The sequence below is a fragment of the Euwallacea fornicatus genome, chromosome 11 (genome assembly GCF_040115645.1).
Source record: "Euwallacea fornicatus isolate EFF26 chromosome 11, ASM4011564v1, whole genome shotgun sequence".
In the NCBI taxonomy this organism is placed as follows: domain Eukaryota; kingdom Metazoa; phylum Arthropoda; class Insecta; order Coleoptera; family Curculionidae; genus Euwallacea; species Euwallacea fornicatus.
In genome coordinates, this window is record NC_089551.1 from 4,287,998 (window position 1) to 4,304,826 (window position 16,829).

The 16,829-nt window shown below is 38.0% G+C and overlaps 1 protein-coding gene across 7 annotated transcripts in view; it reads left to right on the forward strand.

The window, feature by feature from the left end:
* LOC136342070 (uncharacterized) overlaps window positions 1–7,340 on the forward strand; it is an 84,947-nt gene extending 77,607 nt beyond the window's left edge. For 6 of the 7 annotated variants that reach the window (XM_066287535.1, XM_066287533.1, XM_066287534.1 and 3 more), the window contains 4 exons: window positions 280–405; window positions 1,128–1,994; window positions 4,399–5,330; window positions 5,931–7,340. In XM_066287535.1, the coding sequence (XP_066143632.1) occupies window positions 280–405; window positions 1,128–1,994; window positions 4,399–5,330; window positions 5,931–7,082 (3,077 nt within the window). In that variant the 3' untranslated portion in view covers window positions 7,083–7,340. The remainder of the gene's footprint in view (window positions 1–279; window positions 406–1,127; window positions 1,995–4,398; window positions 5,331–5,930) is intronic. The other variant, XM_066287539.1, reaches the window with a different exon arrangement.
* Window positions 7,341–16,829: the final 9,489 nt, after the last annotated feature.

Sequence of the window (16,829 nt, forward strand, 5' to 3'; positions counted from 1 at the left end):
CCAGAGATGTGAATTTAATTTCTTTATGACTAATATTCCTTTTTGTAAAAATACTCCGCTGCAGAAGACATAGCGCTTTCCTCCCTTGCATTGCAAACAACTATTGAGTATTCGTAGTATGTGACGAGGAAAGTGCGTGCGCTCTCTAAAGAGTTCAAATCCTTTCCTTTCAAAAGAGTATTTCCCTCAAACGCGGGATGAAATTCCTATTTTTTCTGCTGGTCGCAGACAAATACTTTATTCTCAGTCATCAATAATAATAATTCTGAAATTTTTCAGGTCGCAAAAAGAAGGCAGCTCCTCCCCCACCGCAGGTAGCCGTATCGCCTGCCAGTTCAGTAATCGCCCATTCAGAACATCCTAATCCCTTAGTAGCTAGTCAACCCGAAATCAGCCACCGACCAGGTAAGCTACCCCTCATTTCAGCACCCCCAATATTTGTGAGCAAAGCACCTCGCACGGCGTGTTTACCCCGAAAAGGAGATGCGCATAGAACCTTCAAAATATCCGAAGCTATGCGAGCGATTCGCCACAGCTTTGCTGGCAAAACCAGGATTTACTCTCCTGCTGCCCCTAACACTTTGGGGAAGATTTATCGAGAGGAGAATTCGAAAATTAGATGTTTCTCAGAAGGGCCGCGCAGGGGCTCTCAAAAATTGACCATCGTCGCACATGAAATGTGCCAGTTGGACATTAATGACGTTATTGAAGAAGAAGTTGCTGAAATGGGCGTCCTTAACCCTCCCTTTGAACCTAAAAAGGAGGGTGATGGTTTAGCAGCGACTATGCAAAGCCCCAGTTTAAACGATAAATGTGGCAAAATTGAAGGCCCCAACTTTAGGCTTCCTATCTTGGAGGCGTACAATATTTCTCCCTCAACTGAGGGGAGACGAAAGTTGGCTTCTTCACGCAGGCTGCAGAAAAACCCCAAAAAACTCTCTCCAAAGGTGCAGCAGGACGAGAACTGGAATGAGTTCATTAGCAAGCTGGACCACATAATCATTTGCAAAACGAACGAGTTTCTTTGAACTCAGTTGCTATACTGCATCTCCTTTTCTTAACAGCATTTCCGCTTTTTTGCTTTATAAAAACTTGCTTTTTGCGCACTAACGTATTTTGCATGCTAGAATTGCCCGAGGTGCTGGAAACTACCCCCTCCACTAACTTTGTGCCAATACCGAAACCCAGGAAGAGGCCCCCCAAAGCGCCTCCCCGCACCCACCTCTTTCAAACGGAAAGTGAGCGAATTGAGGCGGAATTTGGCATTCAACCCACAAGCTTTGAAAATCAGTCTATAGACACTGAATGTGCAGAATTTGATGGTGTTGTATTGCGGCACAAGCCTCCAAGGGCGTTAAAACGTGAAGAACCATCTTCAAGGGCCATCGAAAATACTTTCACTTTGAAACCGACTGTGAACTCATTTTATACGAATGAAAATGCTGAATCGAAACAAGAGAATTCGATCACAGACACAAAAGGTGGTACTATTAGCATAGATCAAGAATCAGTTTCGCCAAAAGACAGTGAATACTCCATGGAAGAAATTTTGGCGAGTCTAGAAACAGTGAAGCCTTTCATCATGAAATCCGCTCAGAAGACTGAGAGCTCTTCAAAATCATCAAAAATAAACTTTCAAAGGTCAATAAATGTAGAAGAGACTTGTAAAGAAAGCAAGCCTCCTGAAATAGTGGGAATGATAAAGAAAGGTATCAAAGATGAAATGGAAGATCTCGATGAAAGCATGTTCATCGAAAGAGAAGACCCACCACCAATCAAACCACGTCAAATGTTTAATCAGCTATTCGGAATCCATGACTATGAACCTACTCAGTCCCCAACGATGAGTCTTCGCAGCTCCACATGCAGCATTCCAAGCTTTAACGGTACCGCCATGAAGAAGTGGAATAACCTGGAGGAATTGGATAACATTGCTGACCCTTCTTGCGGAGTTAGAAATGAATGGGTGGTGGCTGGTGATGTCTCTGAAACAGGCATGTCTCTCTCTCTCTTAATCTTTCTCTGTTCGTAACGTCTCCGCCACTAGAATAGTAACGCGTTTAGTTTGACCCAAAAATCTATTGTATCTACTCTCGTTATGTAAATGGGTGTGGGAGTTATATCTTTCGGTAGCGTAGTTTTTGTACAGAATAAATGGGGGTTAGGTTGTAAAAATGCCCAGGTTGCAAGCTAACGTTTACACCACGTCACTTATTGGTCGCTGTGGTACCAACCATAAAACCGGTACGTCACTTGTTGGTCATCGCGGTATCAACTGAAGAGTTACATTTAAAGTATCTTTTGGATGTCGCGAAACGCAAAACCATCATAGACCCTATACCATTTTGAATGTGCGATCATTTTGATTGCCCCCGTATTTGTAATAAATTTACCCAGTGCCTAACAGGTGATCATTAAGAATAACCTCTAATACTCGTTACCAGTACCTCAAAACGGACTAACTAGGTACCTTAAAAAGCCCATATGACGTCATATTCACATGAATCTGTGATATTCCGTCGTCACTATTATGCCAGGCAATCACGTCGCTGATTTTGAAAAAAAGTAACGAAAAAAACTGAGAGTTTTCTTTGACGTCGCATTGCAACCTGATTGAGCTTCATTCCATGATAATATCTCGCGAGGGGAGAATCCTTATCACTTGAAAACAAGCAGAACGTTCATTGTTGTATTGCGTGCTTGAAATATGATCTAAACTCGTTCTGTATACATGATTCAACATCTTGATGAGGTCATTATGTGAAAGCAATTTGCTGTAACATATACAGGGTGTCCGGGTTCTTTGTTGAAGGATTTTAACCACGTATTCTACGCACAAAATAATACTAGTTTGCTATATAAAGTATATTCAAGAAATGATTTGTTAAAGAAATGCAGGGTATTGAAGTTTTAAAAAAATTTCAATTTAATTTTTATAACTCCAAAATTTTTGAGATATTTAGCTTGAGTTTTAATAGCATAATTAGACGGACGTTGTTCACATTATTCCCTATTGGTGAGGACCTGGCTAAATGCAAACTATCCACAGAGCGGGGTAAGTCGTGGAGGACCAATTGCTTGGCCTTCTCGATCCTCCGATTTAGCACCTCCAAATTTTTATATTAGCGAGTAGAGCTGCATTATATATTTAAGATATACTTCGTTAAAGAAACGCACGGTGTTGAAATGTAATATTTTTCTCAATTTAACTTTTATAGCTCTCCAAGTTTTTGAAACGATTATCTCAAATTTTGATAAGTTCATTTTTAGGATCTACACGATTTAATGATACTAGATGATCTTGAAAGCTTACAGGGTGATATTTTTGGGGGTTATGGTCCATTTTATCGTCATTCTTGTGATGCTGCGCATAGTATTTAATTTTATACATTTAATTTGCCTGTTTAGTTCAGAAACTTTTATGTCTTGTGACAATTTTAGTATCTGTTACCGTTACTCAGTTATTTTCAAATTTGTGAAATAATGTTACTTTTTTCATCCAATAGGGTTTCTGACATTCTACTGATATTACATATTCTAACACAGTAATACGGTGTAAGTCGGAGTAGATTCATTTATTGACGATAGGAGCAGAGCGAATTTTTAACAAAAGTGAAATAAAAAATAATAGTAGACAAGAGCCACTTCAAATAGAACATAAATGAAACAGTAACAATTTAATCGATAACAAAATCATTTAAATCAATATTAAATTATTATCATTACAGAAATTGTTCGAAATGAACGTCATTACATTCTACACATAAATTAGAACGTCGCCATAACGACCGTCGAATATCTCTCAAATTCTGTGCAGTTATTCTAAGAGCAGAATTTATAATTCGCCTTATAAGTTCCTATTGAGAATTTACAGAAGTAGAGTACAATACATAAAAATCTAGAGGTGTTAGATCTGACGATCGAGGAGGCCAAGCAGTTGGTCCTCCACCACTTACACCAACCACCTTCTGTGGATAGATTACGTTCAGCTAGTTCTTCACCCCTAGGGAATAATATGTAGGCTATTGGTTTAATTATACTGTTAACTTACCCTCACAATTTGAGCTAGATATGTCAAAAACTCTTAAGAGCTACAAAAGATAAATTGAAAAAAACATTTTATTTAAACGCCCTGTATTTCCTTAAAACATTTCTCGAATATAGGTCACATAGCAAACTAATATAATTTTATTAAATATTATCCTGCTGCAAAAAACCAAACACCCTGTATCTGATTCATTCAACAAATAGTTTTTCATCGCTTACATCCTTTCAACAGTAATCTGTTTATCTGATAATCAGCATATGCAGTTCCAACAATCCGACAGAACCCACTGTGTTGTCTCCCATTCCCAGTGATTAATTTGGAGAAACGAGGCTCATTTCTTACCTTTTCAGAATCAATACCTACGTCGAATTTGCCCTCGCAACTTGCAGAAGTCACCCCGGAACCGCCTAAGGTTCAAACGCAAGAAGAGAAAAGTCTCGAATCCACAGACAGCGGAATTGCTCAAGACCACAAGGAGGACACGGGTTTCCGGACGCCTCCACCTCCTCCCATTCTAGACGACATAATTGTCCCTGACGAAATACCAAAAACGAACGACCTTATTGATTGGGAGTACCAGTTGCCCTCGCCACCAAAAGCATTCCGCGATTCTAGTCCCCAGGACACGCTCCTGGAAACCAATTCGCTGGGTGGCAGCACCGACTTTAAGGACTCTGTGGTGACCTCTCCAGAACTCTTTGAGAAGCTAAGAACTCTGGAAGACAAGGAGTCAATAACCAGTGAAGAACCTCCTTTAAATACATTATCCTTAGAACATTTAGAGAAACGCAAGTCCTTGGTGTACAACAGGGAGCTCGCCACAAGCCTAAAGATGACTGATAGCGTAGAATCTAGACCTAGTGTAAATACTCCATCAATGGCGAATTTCCAGAAACCCGCAGAGAATCCTGCGAAGTACCATCACGATACACTCCCAAATTTTAAAATTACCACATACGACGTCCCAAAACACCAAAACATCAAAGTCTTTGAGGACGATACGGTACGCAGCAACGAAAATGTTTCGTACAACAAGAGGAATTCGGTAGATCTGAACAGCGACACTGGCAGTACCGACTACATATTTTACAAGTCTCAAGGAGTGTCTCGGTCTGGATCGTTCTCAACAGATGCCAAAACGTCTACGAAACCAGTGTCCAGGTCACGATCCACGCTAACCCTGAATAAATATCATACCACGATCAAAAAGGAACTGGGAGATCCAGCGAATATATCAAGGAGCAGTAGTCTTTTCAATGTGTCCGGTCTGCACAGCTTGGAGGTAAGCCTATTTGGGAGGGTGGCTATTTTGGGGTGAAAAGGGGATGGTGGGAGTTTTTTTAAAGGTTGCTGTGGTATTTTAATCAAAGAAAACAAAATAATATTATTATAAAGTTTTTGGGTTAAAATCTAACATTATTAAATGACAATCGTTTAAATCAGAATAATTGAGTGTAGGGTCAGTTTTTATACAAGGTGTCCCAAATTCGGCTTCTGATAGAAGGAGCTTTTGAGCTGATATAGGTTCAAAGCGAGTGACGTTTTTTTTTTTTTGTTTTCGGCTTCGAATATTTGAAAAATTCCTTCCGAATCGATGTAGAAATAAATGGGGAAAAGTTTCTTAATAAGAAATTAACATTTTCAGTTAGTTCAGGGCGGGAAAAACCGTTCGCTGCCCATCTCATAAAGCATCAGAGAGTTAAATGAGGCCTTAGCCTGTGATAAAACATTCACTGATAGAAGAATTTTCATTGAACATCTGTAATATTTAACTAGAGCTTTGCTATCTAAATTCCGGGCACCATGTACTAACAAATAAATGTATATCTACCCCTCCTTGAAACTAATCGCGGACAGTATTACCCAACTTTCGCTTTTACAGGTAATGAAAGTGATCCGCAACAAGCTGAACACGTCTGAAACTGAAAACCTCCACCAAGCGCCACAAAAGCCTTCGCCCATTCCTATTGTTCAAAAAGAAGCTCCTGTTTCCGAAGAGCCGCCGCAGCGACCAGATCCCGTTCCCATTAACTCCCCCAAGCCAGCGGAACCGGCAAAAAAATACTATTACCGCGGTCCTCCTGCCGTGAACATGTCTACGTGGTCCGAGAGACCGAAAGTACCTGTGTCGGTCAAGGAAGACGAAGACTACAAACTTGGGAACGTTAGTCAAAACGGTAATGCGACTCAAAAATCGGAGATAACGCAAAGTTCTGGGAATGTGGTGATTAAAATTGGACCTGCAACGAACAGCACCAGATTGCTCGCTCCAGCAGCATATAGGAAACCGTTAGGTAACCTCAACGGAGGGTCTGAACCTCAAAGACCGCACTCCATCGCATTCGACTCGAGTTTTGATATTAATCGAGTGCCTGTGGTGCGGAGCGTGGAATTCAAAAAGCCATATAAGGACTTTCACGTAAATAACTCTCATCTCAATAGCATTCACCAGATTAACACTCATGTGAATAACACATCCATAATCCATTTGAATCGAGAACAATCACCATTGGAAGAGCCTCAACACAATGCGTTCAAAGTACCCAATAAACCACCGGTCGTGAGAGGATTCAATACCAATCGGCTCTCTTGGCATGCCTCCTCCGGAGGAAGTTTCAATAGTACTTTGCCACTGTCAAAACCTAAAGAGGGTTATTATGTCCCCAATCAGCACGTTCCCTTTTCTCAGTCAACTTTACGAAGAACTGAGTCGAGTAAACGATACATGTCAGATCAGAACTGTAATAATGTTGTCAAACCTATCATTGAGCCAAACAACTATTCCAAGAGTTTGAAGCCTTGGAGCGTCTCGGCTCCGCCACCTCCGCCTCCTCAGGTGCCGAAAAAGACGATTTCACAAGAGAGAAGCCAAAGCATAAAAAATAATAATATTAATAATAATAATAATAATAATAATAATAATAATAATAATAATAATAATAAAAATAATAATAATGAGGACGTGCGCGACATGCTCATGGAGTCGATAAGGAATTTCGGGGGCAAAAAGGGGCTTAAGACGGTCAAAGCCTGATTGTAAATAGCACCTATTAGTCATTTTTCTTTGTATTGTGTTGAAAGCTCAATTGTACAAGTCACATCGTTCGATTTATTATTGCTGTAGATGATATTGTTTGTATATTCTATATTATGTTAAATATTTAAAACGTCCTGAAGTTTATACGTAATCAGTACATTTTAGGGACCAAAGGTTATATGGAAAGCATTATTTATTTGTTATGTATTAAAAGTGTATTATAATGATAACCAATACAAGATTATTCAAATCAAACTGGTCTCTTTCTTTGGGGGGGTGCACTCGGTGTAGAGAGGACTCAGAATGAGGCAATTCTAAAGTGTACGCTATTCGAACGTGAAGCAACCAGAATTTGAGAAGTTGGTGGAGTTAAGATACCTGAAAATATTAAATTTATCACGTCGCTTCATTGGCCCCGCAAGGGCGGAGTGAATGAGTAACTTAAGAGTAACCTAAGGCTAGAATACCGGCGCATTGCCGTGGCGTAGCCAGTGGAAGCAGGGCCGGCCTTAACGAGTCTGGCGGCCTGAGGAAAATTTTCGACCACCGCCCTCTTACCCTAAGAAAAACCGCCGACCAGGAAAATTCACCGCCCAAACTCGCCCCGCCCCCCATAAGGCCGGTACTGAGCGGAAGACGCTATTAGGCCCGGTTTTCTACCTGCAAGTAACTTTATCCTCAAGATAATTTCTATGGAAACGAATAAATTCAATATCTGCATTTTCGACGTATGCGAAAAAATATCGAATACACGTTAATTTCAGATTCTGAAATTACATCTTGTAACGTAAACATTTCATTCCGAAATTCGATCCCCGTTTGCGTAACAACTGCAACCCCCCAATTTTTAAATTGCATGTATGGGCTTGTGATGCGTCATTTGAAAGGTCTTTTCGTTCTCTATTCGAACCTGCTATGGTTTTAAGCTTTATTGTAAGGAATAATGGGAAAAGAGAAATTCACGTAATTGACGACATTCTCTACAATGAAGTGAAAATTTAAAAATGAATACCGTTTGGTTGTTGACAACATAATAAAATAATAAAACAAATAAATCTCAGTTTTCTGTTCGATGTAAAAAATGTATTTCTCGAACCTCTCGGCAGTATCCTGAGCGTAAATGAAAATGTCTTCTAACATTAATCAACATCTGAGGCGTAACCGATCTAATCACAAGCGTTATTTTTCTTTTTTAAGTTAAGCTAGATAGCGCGGTTTTCTCTTATACACCATACTCACAACAGATCCCCATAAGAAAAACTCTAACGGAGTAAGGTCTGGTGATCGTGCCGGCCATTCCGGCTATCCTCGCTCCCTATCTATTAATTTAGAAAAATTAAGTTGAGGTACATAGGAACTGACTTGTTTTCAAATTTTATTACATTATCAATAACAAAGTGGTATTAATAAGTTTTTAACTTGTTGTAGAGAAATTCGTCAATTAAATTGTTTTCTATTATACTCTCAAATAAACTTTAAAACCATAAAAATTGTAAATAGAGAATGAAAAGACCTTTCAAATGAGGTATCACAAATCCATACTTCCGATTTAAAAATTTAAGGGTTGCAATTGTCACGCAAAGGGGGTTAAATTTGGGGACAAACTTTATACGTTAAAGGATGTAATTTCATAAATCTAAAATTAATGTGTTTCAGTATTTTCTCACATATGTCGAAACATGCAGATATTGAATTTATTCTATTCGGCTCTTCCACCCTGTATGTTTTTTAAGTGTTTTAGAAAAATGGGGTAAAACTTCATTAATCTTGATTGGAATGATTTACCAAACAGCGTCTCATTTCTTATTCTACTCATTTGACCTGCGTCCTGAAGAGGGTGGCAACGTCGTCATCGAAACGGTAATAAGGGTGTTCGTCTGAGTCTTTAATAAAGGGCAAATGCTATTTCAGTCGGCTTTAACCGAGAATGGCGCGCAATTCCCAGTGTCTGAGACGTTACTGTCGAATATAAAAGAAAGAATTAACAACCTGTCCCAGACCGAACATATTGAAAAACACTATGGCGCTTGATCATTTACATGTCCGACCTGAAAGGTGACCCGAGTTTTTTGGTCTTTTCCTGCTCCTTTTTCGTTTTAAAACCCATTTCAAACATCAGAATACTCGCAACTTCGCGTAAATTTTGAAGGAATTTTATTGACTTCTGGGTGAGGTACCATGGTGGTCCGTGGGCGCGTGCATCTTTTGCGTGCAGCATGCATAATTTTTGCCTCATCAGAATTTCAAAAGTTGATCAGGTCAAGGTACTTTTGGAAATTTGGGCGTGTACAAGAATCAACCAAGTGTGATTCAGACCTTTTCATGGTATTGTTCTTGCAGAACAATGGAACCTAACCTGCTATTATATGCTAAAAAAAACTCCAACTTTTAGGTATACCTGCTGAAAAATCCATTAAAAAACCTATTTATTTTTAGGGGCATTATTCCACGCTTCGTGTTTTTAGCCTCAAGGTAGTTTACTGGAATGAAAATGTGCAGATGGAAAAGGAAACAAATTGAAATGCAATAAAGTACTTCGCGCTTTGTATTCAATCGATGTACGACAGGCAATGTGTGTTAATGGAGGTGCACAAGGTTGTTGATCGGAAAAGAATCCTGAGTGATTTATTAATGTCTTCATATTTTATTCTAGTTCGGCTCAGATGAATGAACCAATCAAACGTTCGCGTTTGGAAAATTAAACGACTATTTTCATTCATCTGTGGAAAAAGTTCCATTATAAATTCGGATTGATAGTTCATGGAGAATTTTATTGGAGTTGCCCCTTCGATTAGCCTTCATTTCTGGTTGCCGTACAAGAGATTTCTATGCATTGATCGAAAATGCACTTTTCTGGTCTGAATCTCGGGTGTCCCGTAAGCAAGTGACGGAAGACGCAAATTTTCCGAATAACCGGTTGGTCGCGGCACCGAATGGCACGACCGGAGCCTTGAGAGCGATTAGTTTTCCCTGTTTTTACCATTTTATTAAACAATTTAAGGAAATTGTGTTGTTTTAGCCTTAAAACCGTCCAATTCGACACAATTACCCAGTACGAACGTGCCAGTCGGAGGCGCAATTACTCAATTGGAAACGCCGTTTTTCTATTTACCCAAACAATGCCGTGTCTCTCTTCTCATGGTGATTTACTTTTTGCGCGTTTACCTCACGACATGTTTCTTTTCCATGAGAGCTGCCATAAGAAGAAGGGCACGGGGTCATAAGGAGTCTTTTAAAACATTATTAATCACCGCTTTATGGTAATGCAACCCAGGCAATGAACCGTGCCGGCCCCTGCGTATTATATTATAATGGTCAGCTTATTCGAGACCTCAAAGTACCGTTATTAATATACTGGTCGAACCTTTTAAAACGTCGATAAATATTTTGTGACGTTTCCCATACTCTTTCCTTCTGGATTTTTTCTTGTTCGACCGTATTGGCACATATACAGGGCGTGGTTTTAAAAGTATAAATACAAATTATGCCAGCAATGAAATTATCCAAAAACACGTCTACCTTGATGTGGCGAAGAAGGATGATTGAGGGTATGACAATCTCACTGTCCTCTGCCAAATTCATCTCAGGCACTCCAATTCGTTTTTCTTGTAATAGCGCGGGCATGCCCGACTTATCTCGCGAGAAAGCATTTTTAATAAGCTTTTCGATGATGCCAAAGTTTCTGGAATTCCACCCTCAAATGCATCCAATAATGCCTAAAATGTAAAATCCATGAGTAAGACACCTAGGCGTAGAATTAAATGATTTTCGATCAAGAGTAAATAACAGATCTGATAACATCTCACCCGTTAGGCAGTAGTAACAATATAATTATATTACCCCACAAGATGGGTTGAAAGGAGAGGAACGATAGAATGGCCCCCCAAGGCTCCTGATCTAAATCCTCTGGATTTCATTTTGTGGGAACACTTGAAAGAGTAAAACGACAAATTATTAGTGTCGTGCAATTTTTAAGGAAACTTTTGTAAATATGCGTCAAGATCGTAAATATTGTTCGTACGCTGGCATGGAAAATAACAAACACCCAATATAAAATATTATTAATATTGAACCGCAAATCTTACACTTTTATTTAATTACAATAAAACTATGAGCTAATTATCAGTTCTGTTAATTATTCCTCATTAAAAACCATTTGATTCTATGCTAAGGTGTCTTACTCATGGATTTTGCATTTTAGGCGTTATCGGATAAATTTGAGGGCGGAATCCCAGAAACTTTGATACCACTGAAAGACTTTTTGAAATAGCTTTCCTACGATATATCACAACCATACCCGTGCTATTAAAAAAAATTACTTGGGGTGGCTGGGGTGTCTTTGATAGCGAGGAGTGAGTTCATTATAGCCTCAATCGTCTTCCCCCGTCATATTATGTTAGACGTGTTTTTGCATTTTTCCATTGCCAGCATAATCTTTGAGGTATTTGTATTTATACTTTTAAAAAATCCATCCTGTAAATATGTATGCGTTTTTTAAAAAAATATTCAAAATGCTCAGGGGGATTTCAGTTCAAAGAGCGTTGCGACTTCGGAAGGAATGGGAAAATCGTTTTCTGCCGCCCTTAACCTGGGAAACCCGTCATAAATATTGATTAATGCGAATGTCCATCGATAGTACCAATACATCGTTCCCAATGACCTCAAATATACTGTGTGGTTTTTGGATTCTGTTTCCTAAAACTGAATGAGAAACTTTTCAATTTCGAGGTATTTTTAAAATCGCAAAATTATGAATAGGAACGCCTATATTACACCCCCGCCCCCTCCCATTTTGTAAATGATCAAGAAAAATCTAAATTTTTGAGTTTCCGATTTTGGTTTGAATTAATTTATTTGAGTCGTGTATTGAATTCAACTTGAGAACTTTTTAGCCTTGAAAATGGATTAAATTTAATTCGTAATGTTTCCAAAATAAAAAAAAACGTTTCAAACTGTGCAATATCTCAGAAACTGCAAGATAAATTGCAACTCGTCCAGTGTAGATTTATAGAGCTTATCGACACGATTAATTAGGTCTATTTAGTTTATAAAGCTTTTTAACTGCCCCATAAACTTATGAACACAGTGGATTTTCCAAATGCACATAAAGCAAAACGGGTTAAACGATAATCAACAACTTCTAAGACAAATCAATGATAATTGTACGTGGAAACAATTCAGGGAATTTAAACATTGTTCATTTTGCCAATCAAATGGATTTGTCACCTGATTTATTCTTTAAAGTTTTAAACAATATGCTGCAAACTCGCTGCATTATTTTCGATCCGAGTGGTAATTTTAGGAGTTTTGATACAAATTTATGTTCATCTAACAAGCCAGATGTAACCTACTTAAGCCGAAACGAGGTTATAAGTTTGCAGAAGTCGTCTGCTATTTGTTGGCAGTCTTTAGACAATAGATCATGTTAGACACTAATAAGTTTAAGACTCCCATTTGGCAACCTCCACTAATCCGACAGTAAATTATAGCTTTAATTAAATCCGAAAATACTTTTCCAACTTCAAGAAGACGTATCACTATCCTGACCTAAGTGCAGGTGACCCACTTTAACATATATTATTTAGATCAGCAAGCTATTTTTATGATTGTTTGTTTTTGCCGTCTCCCCACATTTTTGGTACCACCAACACAGTACCAATTTCATATGATTTCACGGTATTTGGTTTGTCACAGACCCACGACTTTTTGCGAGGTCATATAATTTCTCGGTTCTTAACCTTAAAATGCATATTAGGTATTTATTTTTCTGCCTTTTTTTCTTGTGCGAATTGCCAACCGAAGTTTGTAATTGGTTTTCTTGCCTAGTAGGGCCGTGGGGGGCACCTGTAAAAAACGGCCTCAAATGGCGTTTCCTAATGGCAACAATGTAGTCCAAATGACGAGTATTGAACTCGATTATTTTCCAAAAATTAAACGGCTCAAAGAAGAAAAAGGAACAAGTTTATAAGAGACGTTCGCGAAAAGATTAAAGCTTTTAACAAAATTCTTCGATTACAAATTCTAAAAACTAAAGAGACATTTCTAACTTTGCCCGTCTAAACTATCAGTTACTACCACTGTTAATATTGATCAATGACTCAAAACAAATGTTTTCTGGTGCGCGGTATGTAACCATCATTTTCTGTTTCTATCTACAATAGATTGAGAAGACACGACGTAGGTGACGTCTGCATCCAGAACTTACCTTACCACTCGGGGTAGCAGGATCGATGCGATAACATCTCGCTCACGTAATGAACAAAGACTGCTATATGATGCGGGGTAGGTGGCGCTGAACAGGATTAAACAACTTTGGCACAGTGGTGGCAAATCAGAGTTCCAACGGACAAAAACCACGTTGTTATTTTCATGCCATTCGAAAGCGGGGTTGTTCGAATTTGTTACCCATGAGCGCCAAAACGACAGGCGTATCACCATTCCTTTAATGGAAAATATCAGTTGTGACGTTTTTTAAACCTGGACGACTACTTTCTGGTTAAAATGACAGTTGCAGTGTTACTTTTAAGTGTTCATAAAGATCCATCAGAAGTATTTGTAAGATGATAAAGTGCCGTCGGGGTATTGTCGACTTGCAAAGAAATTATTGCTACATCCATCAATCAATGTGCATGCCATTATGTTACTACAGGTTTATTACCATGACTGGTACGAAATACATGCTTCAGATACTAGATGGCGCCTCTGAAGAAAATTATGATTCGCGTGAAACACGTTTTTTTACTGTAATTACTTTATCTTTTAACTGGGAATACAATCACTACAAACAGACGTTTCTACTAACTAAAGATAATGGATACTAACTAAAACTGAGGAAATACTCAGTAGTGAACAGACGGGATTTTGTAGATACGTAGCTTCGATTAGAACCGGTAGATGGCGCTGCAACAATTCTACCCTTTTACGACTTGCGCCCCTGGAGACTTACCCAAAATTTCAATTTTAAATTTGGCACCAGCACCAACCGGTCTTCATGAAGATCAAATCAAATGTGCGCCCACTCTGCCGGTGTCGAACGTATTTAATCAATCAAGTATATTTTAATATTAAAGAGATATTAAATTAAATTTTATGTGAAGGCTCAAGAGCTGGCCTTGAGTCACGTGCTTACGTCAAATATTTAATAAGTGCTCAAGTAATGTAATGTTAAAGAACTTACGTGCCAGTGATGAAAGCATTTCATACAATCATTAGTTCAGGTTAGTTCAGGCACAATCATTAGTTACATAATGGCCAATAATTGTCGGATTCTACGATTTCTTTCTTATTTATTATATTAGAGGTTTCCAATAGAAATTATGTAATCAAACCTATTGATATGAAGGACTTGGTGGTAGTGTCGCGCTTCAAAATTCAGCACGTATGAATATAAAATTTGTTTTACTAACGGCCATATTAACCCACCCAACGGTCTTTTTCAGGCTACAGGATACTCCTCCAGGAACTTCTTAGAATCGTAAAAACGACACGCAGCAAAGCTCGTAATAACCATCGTACTCCCCTCAGCTACTGAGCTTTGTGTTTTTTAGCCCACCAAAAAAGGGTACGAGTGATTCTCATCATAATGTTCACATTTCTTGATTACTTCTCGGCAGAGTGAAAGTAATGTAAGTGATTTTAATAAAGTAAATTAATTGAAAACTGCATTGAGTTTCTAATCAGTGGTGTGCAGCGTTTATCTATAAACAATTACAACAAAATACTAATAATGCAACAAATCAAAATGCGCAAGGTTTTTAAAGCGCAGCTATATCTGTTATTGTGGCCAATGCCAGTTTACACCTCATCAATAAAAGGGTAACAATGACACTGTTGGAGATGTGATTGAACTAACCACAACGTTTATCCGAACGCTCTGTCTATTGCTATTGTGAGAAACGGTTTTTTTTTTAGTTTTACCGTCGAACACTTTTGTGTCACAATTAGCTTTTCACACGGTATTAGACTTCGTTCACCCAATATAAGTAGGATACGAAATTTCTGTAATACAGCGCACCAAACCAGAAGCGTAAACTTTTCGAAAATCACCCGTATCTTCTTATCCGCACCGAAAAACTAAAACTGGCCTAAACTATTTTGGGATATTCATCAAATCTATTGAATGGCATTTAACTCAAAATTTTGAAATTAAAGCAACTAAGCTGAGAATCAAATAGAGGATAATTAAAAAAATATTTTGCTAATTTCTTTCTGCCTTGATAATGCATGTCGTAGCAAAGTTTTATGAACTACAGCTCTACAACACCAATTTCGTACCCATTGAGCTTTCAAAGTCTGTCAACTAATGAAATAACACAATTGCGAAAATGCAATTAAAAAAAAAAAACTTTTTAATCTGTTTTTCGGATAAAAAAAAAACGAAAATACGCCGAATATTTCTCGAGATATACAGGGTGTTTCCGAACTACGTGTAAAAAATTTAAAGGCGTAATCTTCGACTGATTTTGAGTCAAAAATGTCCAATAAACATATGTCGCAAATGTCTTGTTTCCAAGATACAGGGTGTTGAAATGTGACAAGAAAAAGAGATTTTATTTCCAAAATGACTCAATTTGGGTGTTTGAATTTTAGAAAAGACAATTTTTTGGGGGAATGCTTTAATGATTAATTATGAAAATTGCTGAAAATGACCACCATTACTCATAATGCAGGCTTCCATCCTTCTTGTTAATGATTGTCTCACTCTCTCGAAAACTCCTGGTTTGTTGCGTATCGTTTCACATCCGGTAATTATACGTTCCTGAAGTTGATCTAGAGTGTTTATTGGGACAGCATAGACAAGTCTTCTTCAGATCATTCATTCATCAAGTTAGTAAATACCACCAAACCTTCAGAAACCTTTAAAACCTTTTTTAACGTCTTTCAGTCAACACCCATATATACCCAACACCCAACATATGTTTATTAGACATTTTTGGCTCAAAATCAGTCGAGGATTACGCCTTTCAATTTTTTACACGTAGTTAGGAAACACCCTGTATATCTCGATATAGCAGGATGCAACTAAAATCTGGTCATATTGTTAAGACTAACACCTTCCGTCTCTGACTTCTATTAAGTCAAATTAAATATTGAAAAAAATGTTTAAATATTCCGTCCCGTAGTGCCATTTTCCAAAATGGCATTCTCTCTCATTTGAAACCTGTATTTCTGCCTATATTCGTCTTATATTGCCAATTAACATACACAATTTGAAATTTACTAGCGATGAAGCTTGAAAATTAAATGAAATATGCCTGGTTTCATGAACACCAGCTGTGAATTGGTCAAGTATTTCTAATTTGAAATAACGATAAACTAGAAAACATACTATATGGAGTGTCTTATTTAGGTGTACCATTTGTTACCATCACTGAAATGATGCGAATTGCAAAATCAAATTTCGCAAATGGACCGAAAGCTATTTGGAGCTCTTATAAACGGCAAATTGTTTTTGGGTTCAGAGGACTTATGCAAAATGTAAAATTGACCAGGACTTTCGCTTGAAACTTCTTAAAAAACTATCAATAAAGGTGACAAAGTTCAATACATTTTTTGTATGAGAATTTAAGGAACCATCCAGAACCAAATTTCAAAAACACTTTGCATAGAACACCAAAGGCCCGCATAAAATCATCAAAAATTGAAGGAAACATTTTTTATAAAAATGCTGAACACGTCAAATATTGTTTTTATTTGTGTATTTTTTGACATAACAGAGATGTATACAGCGTCACTCATGTAGTA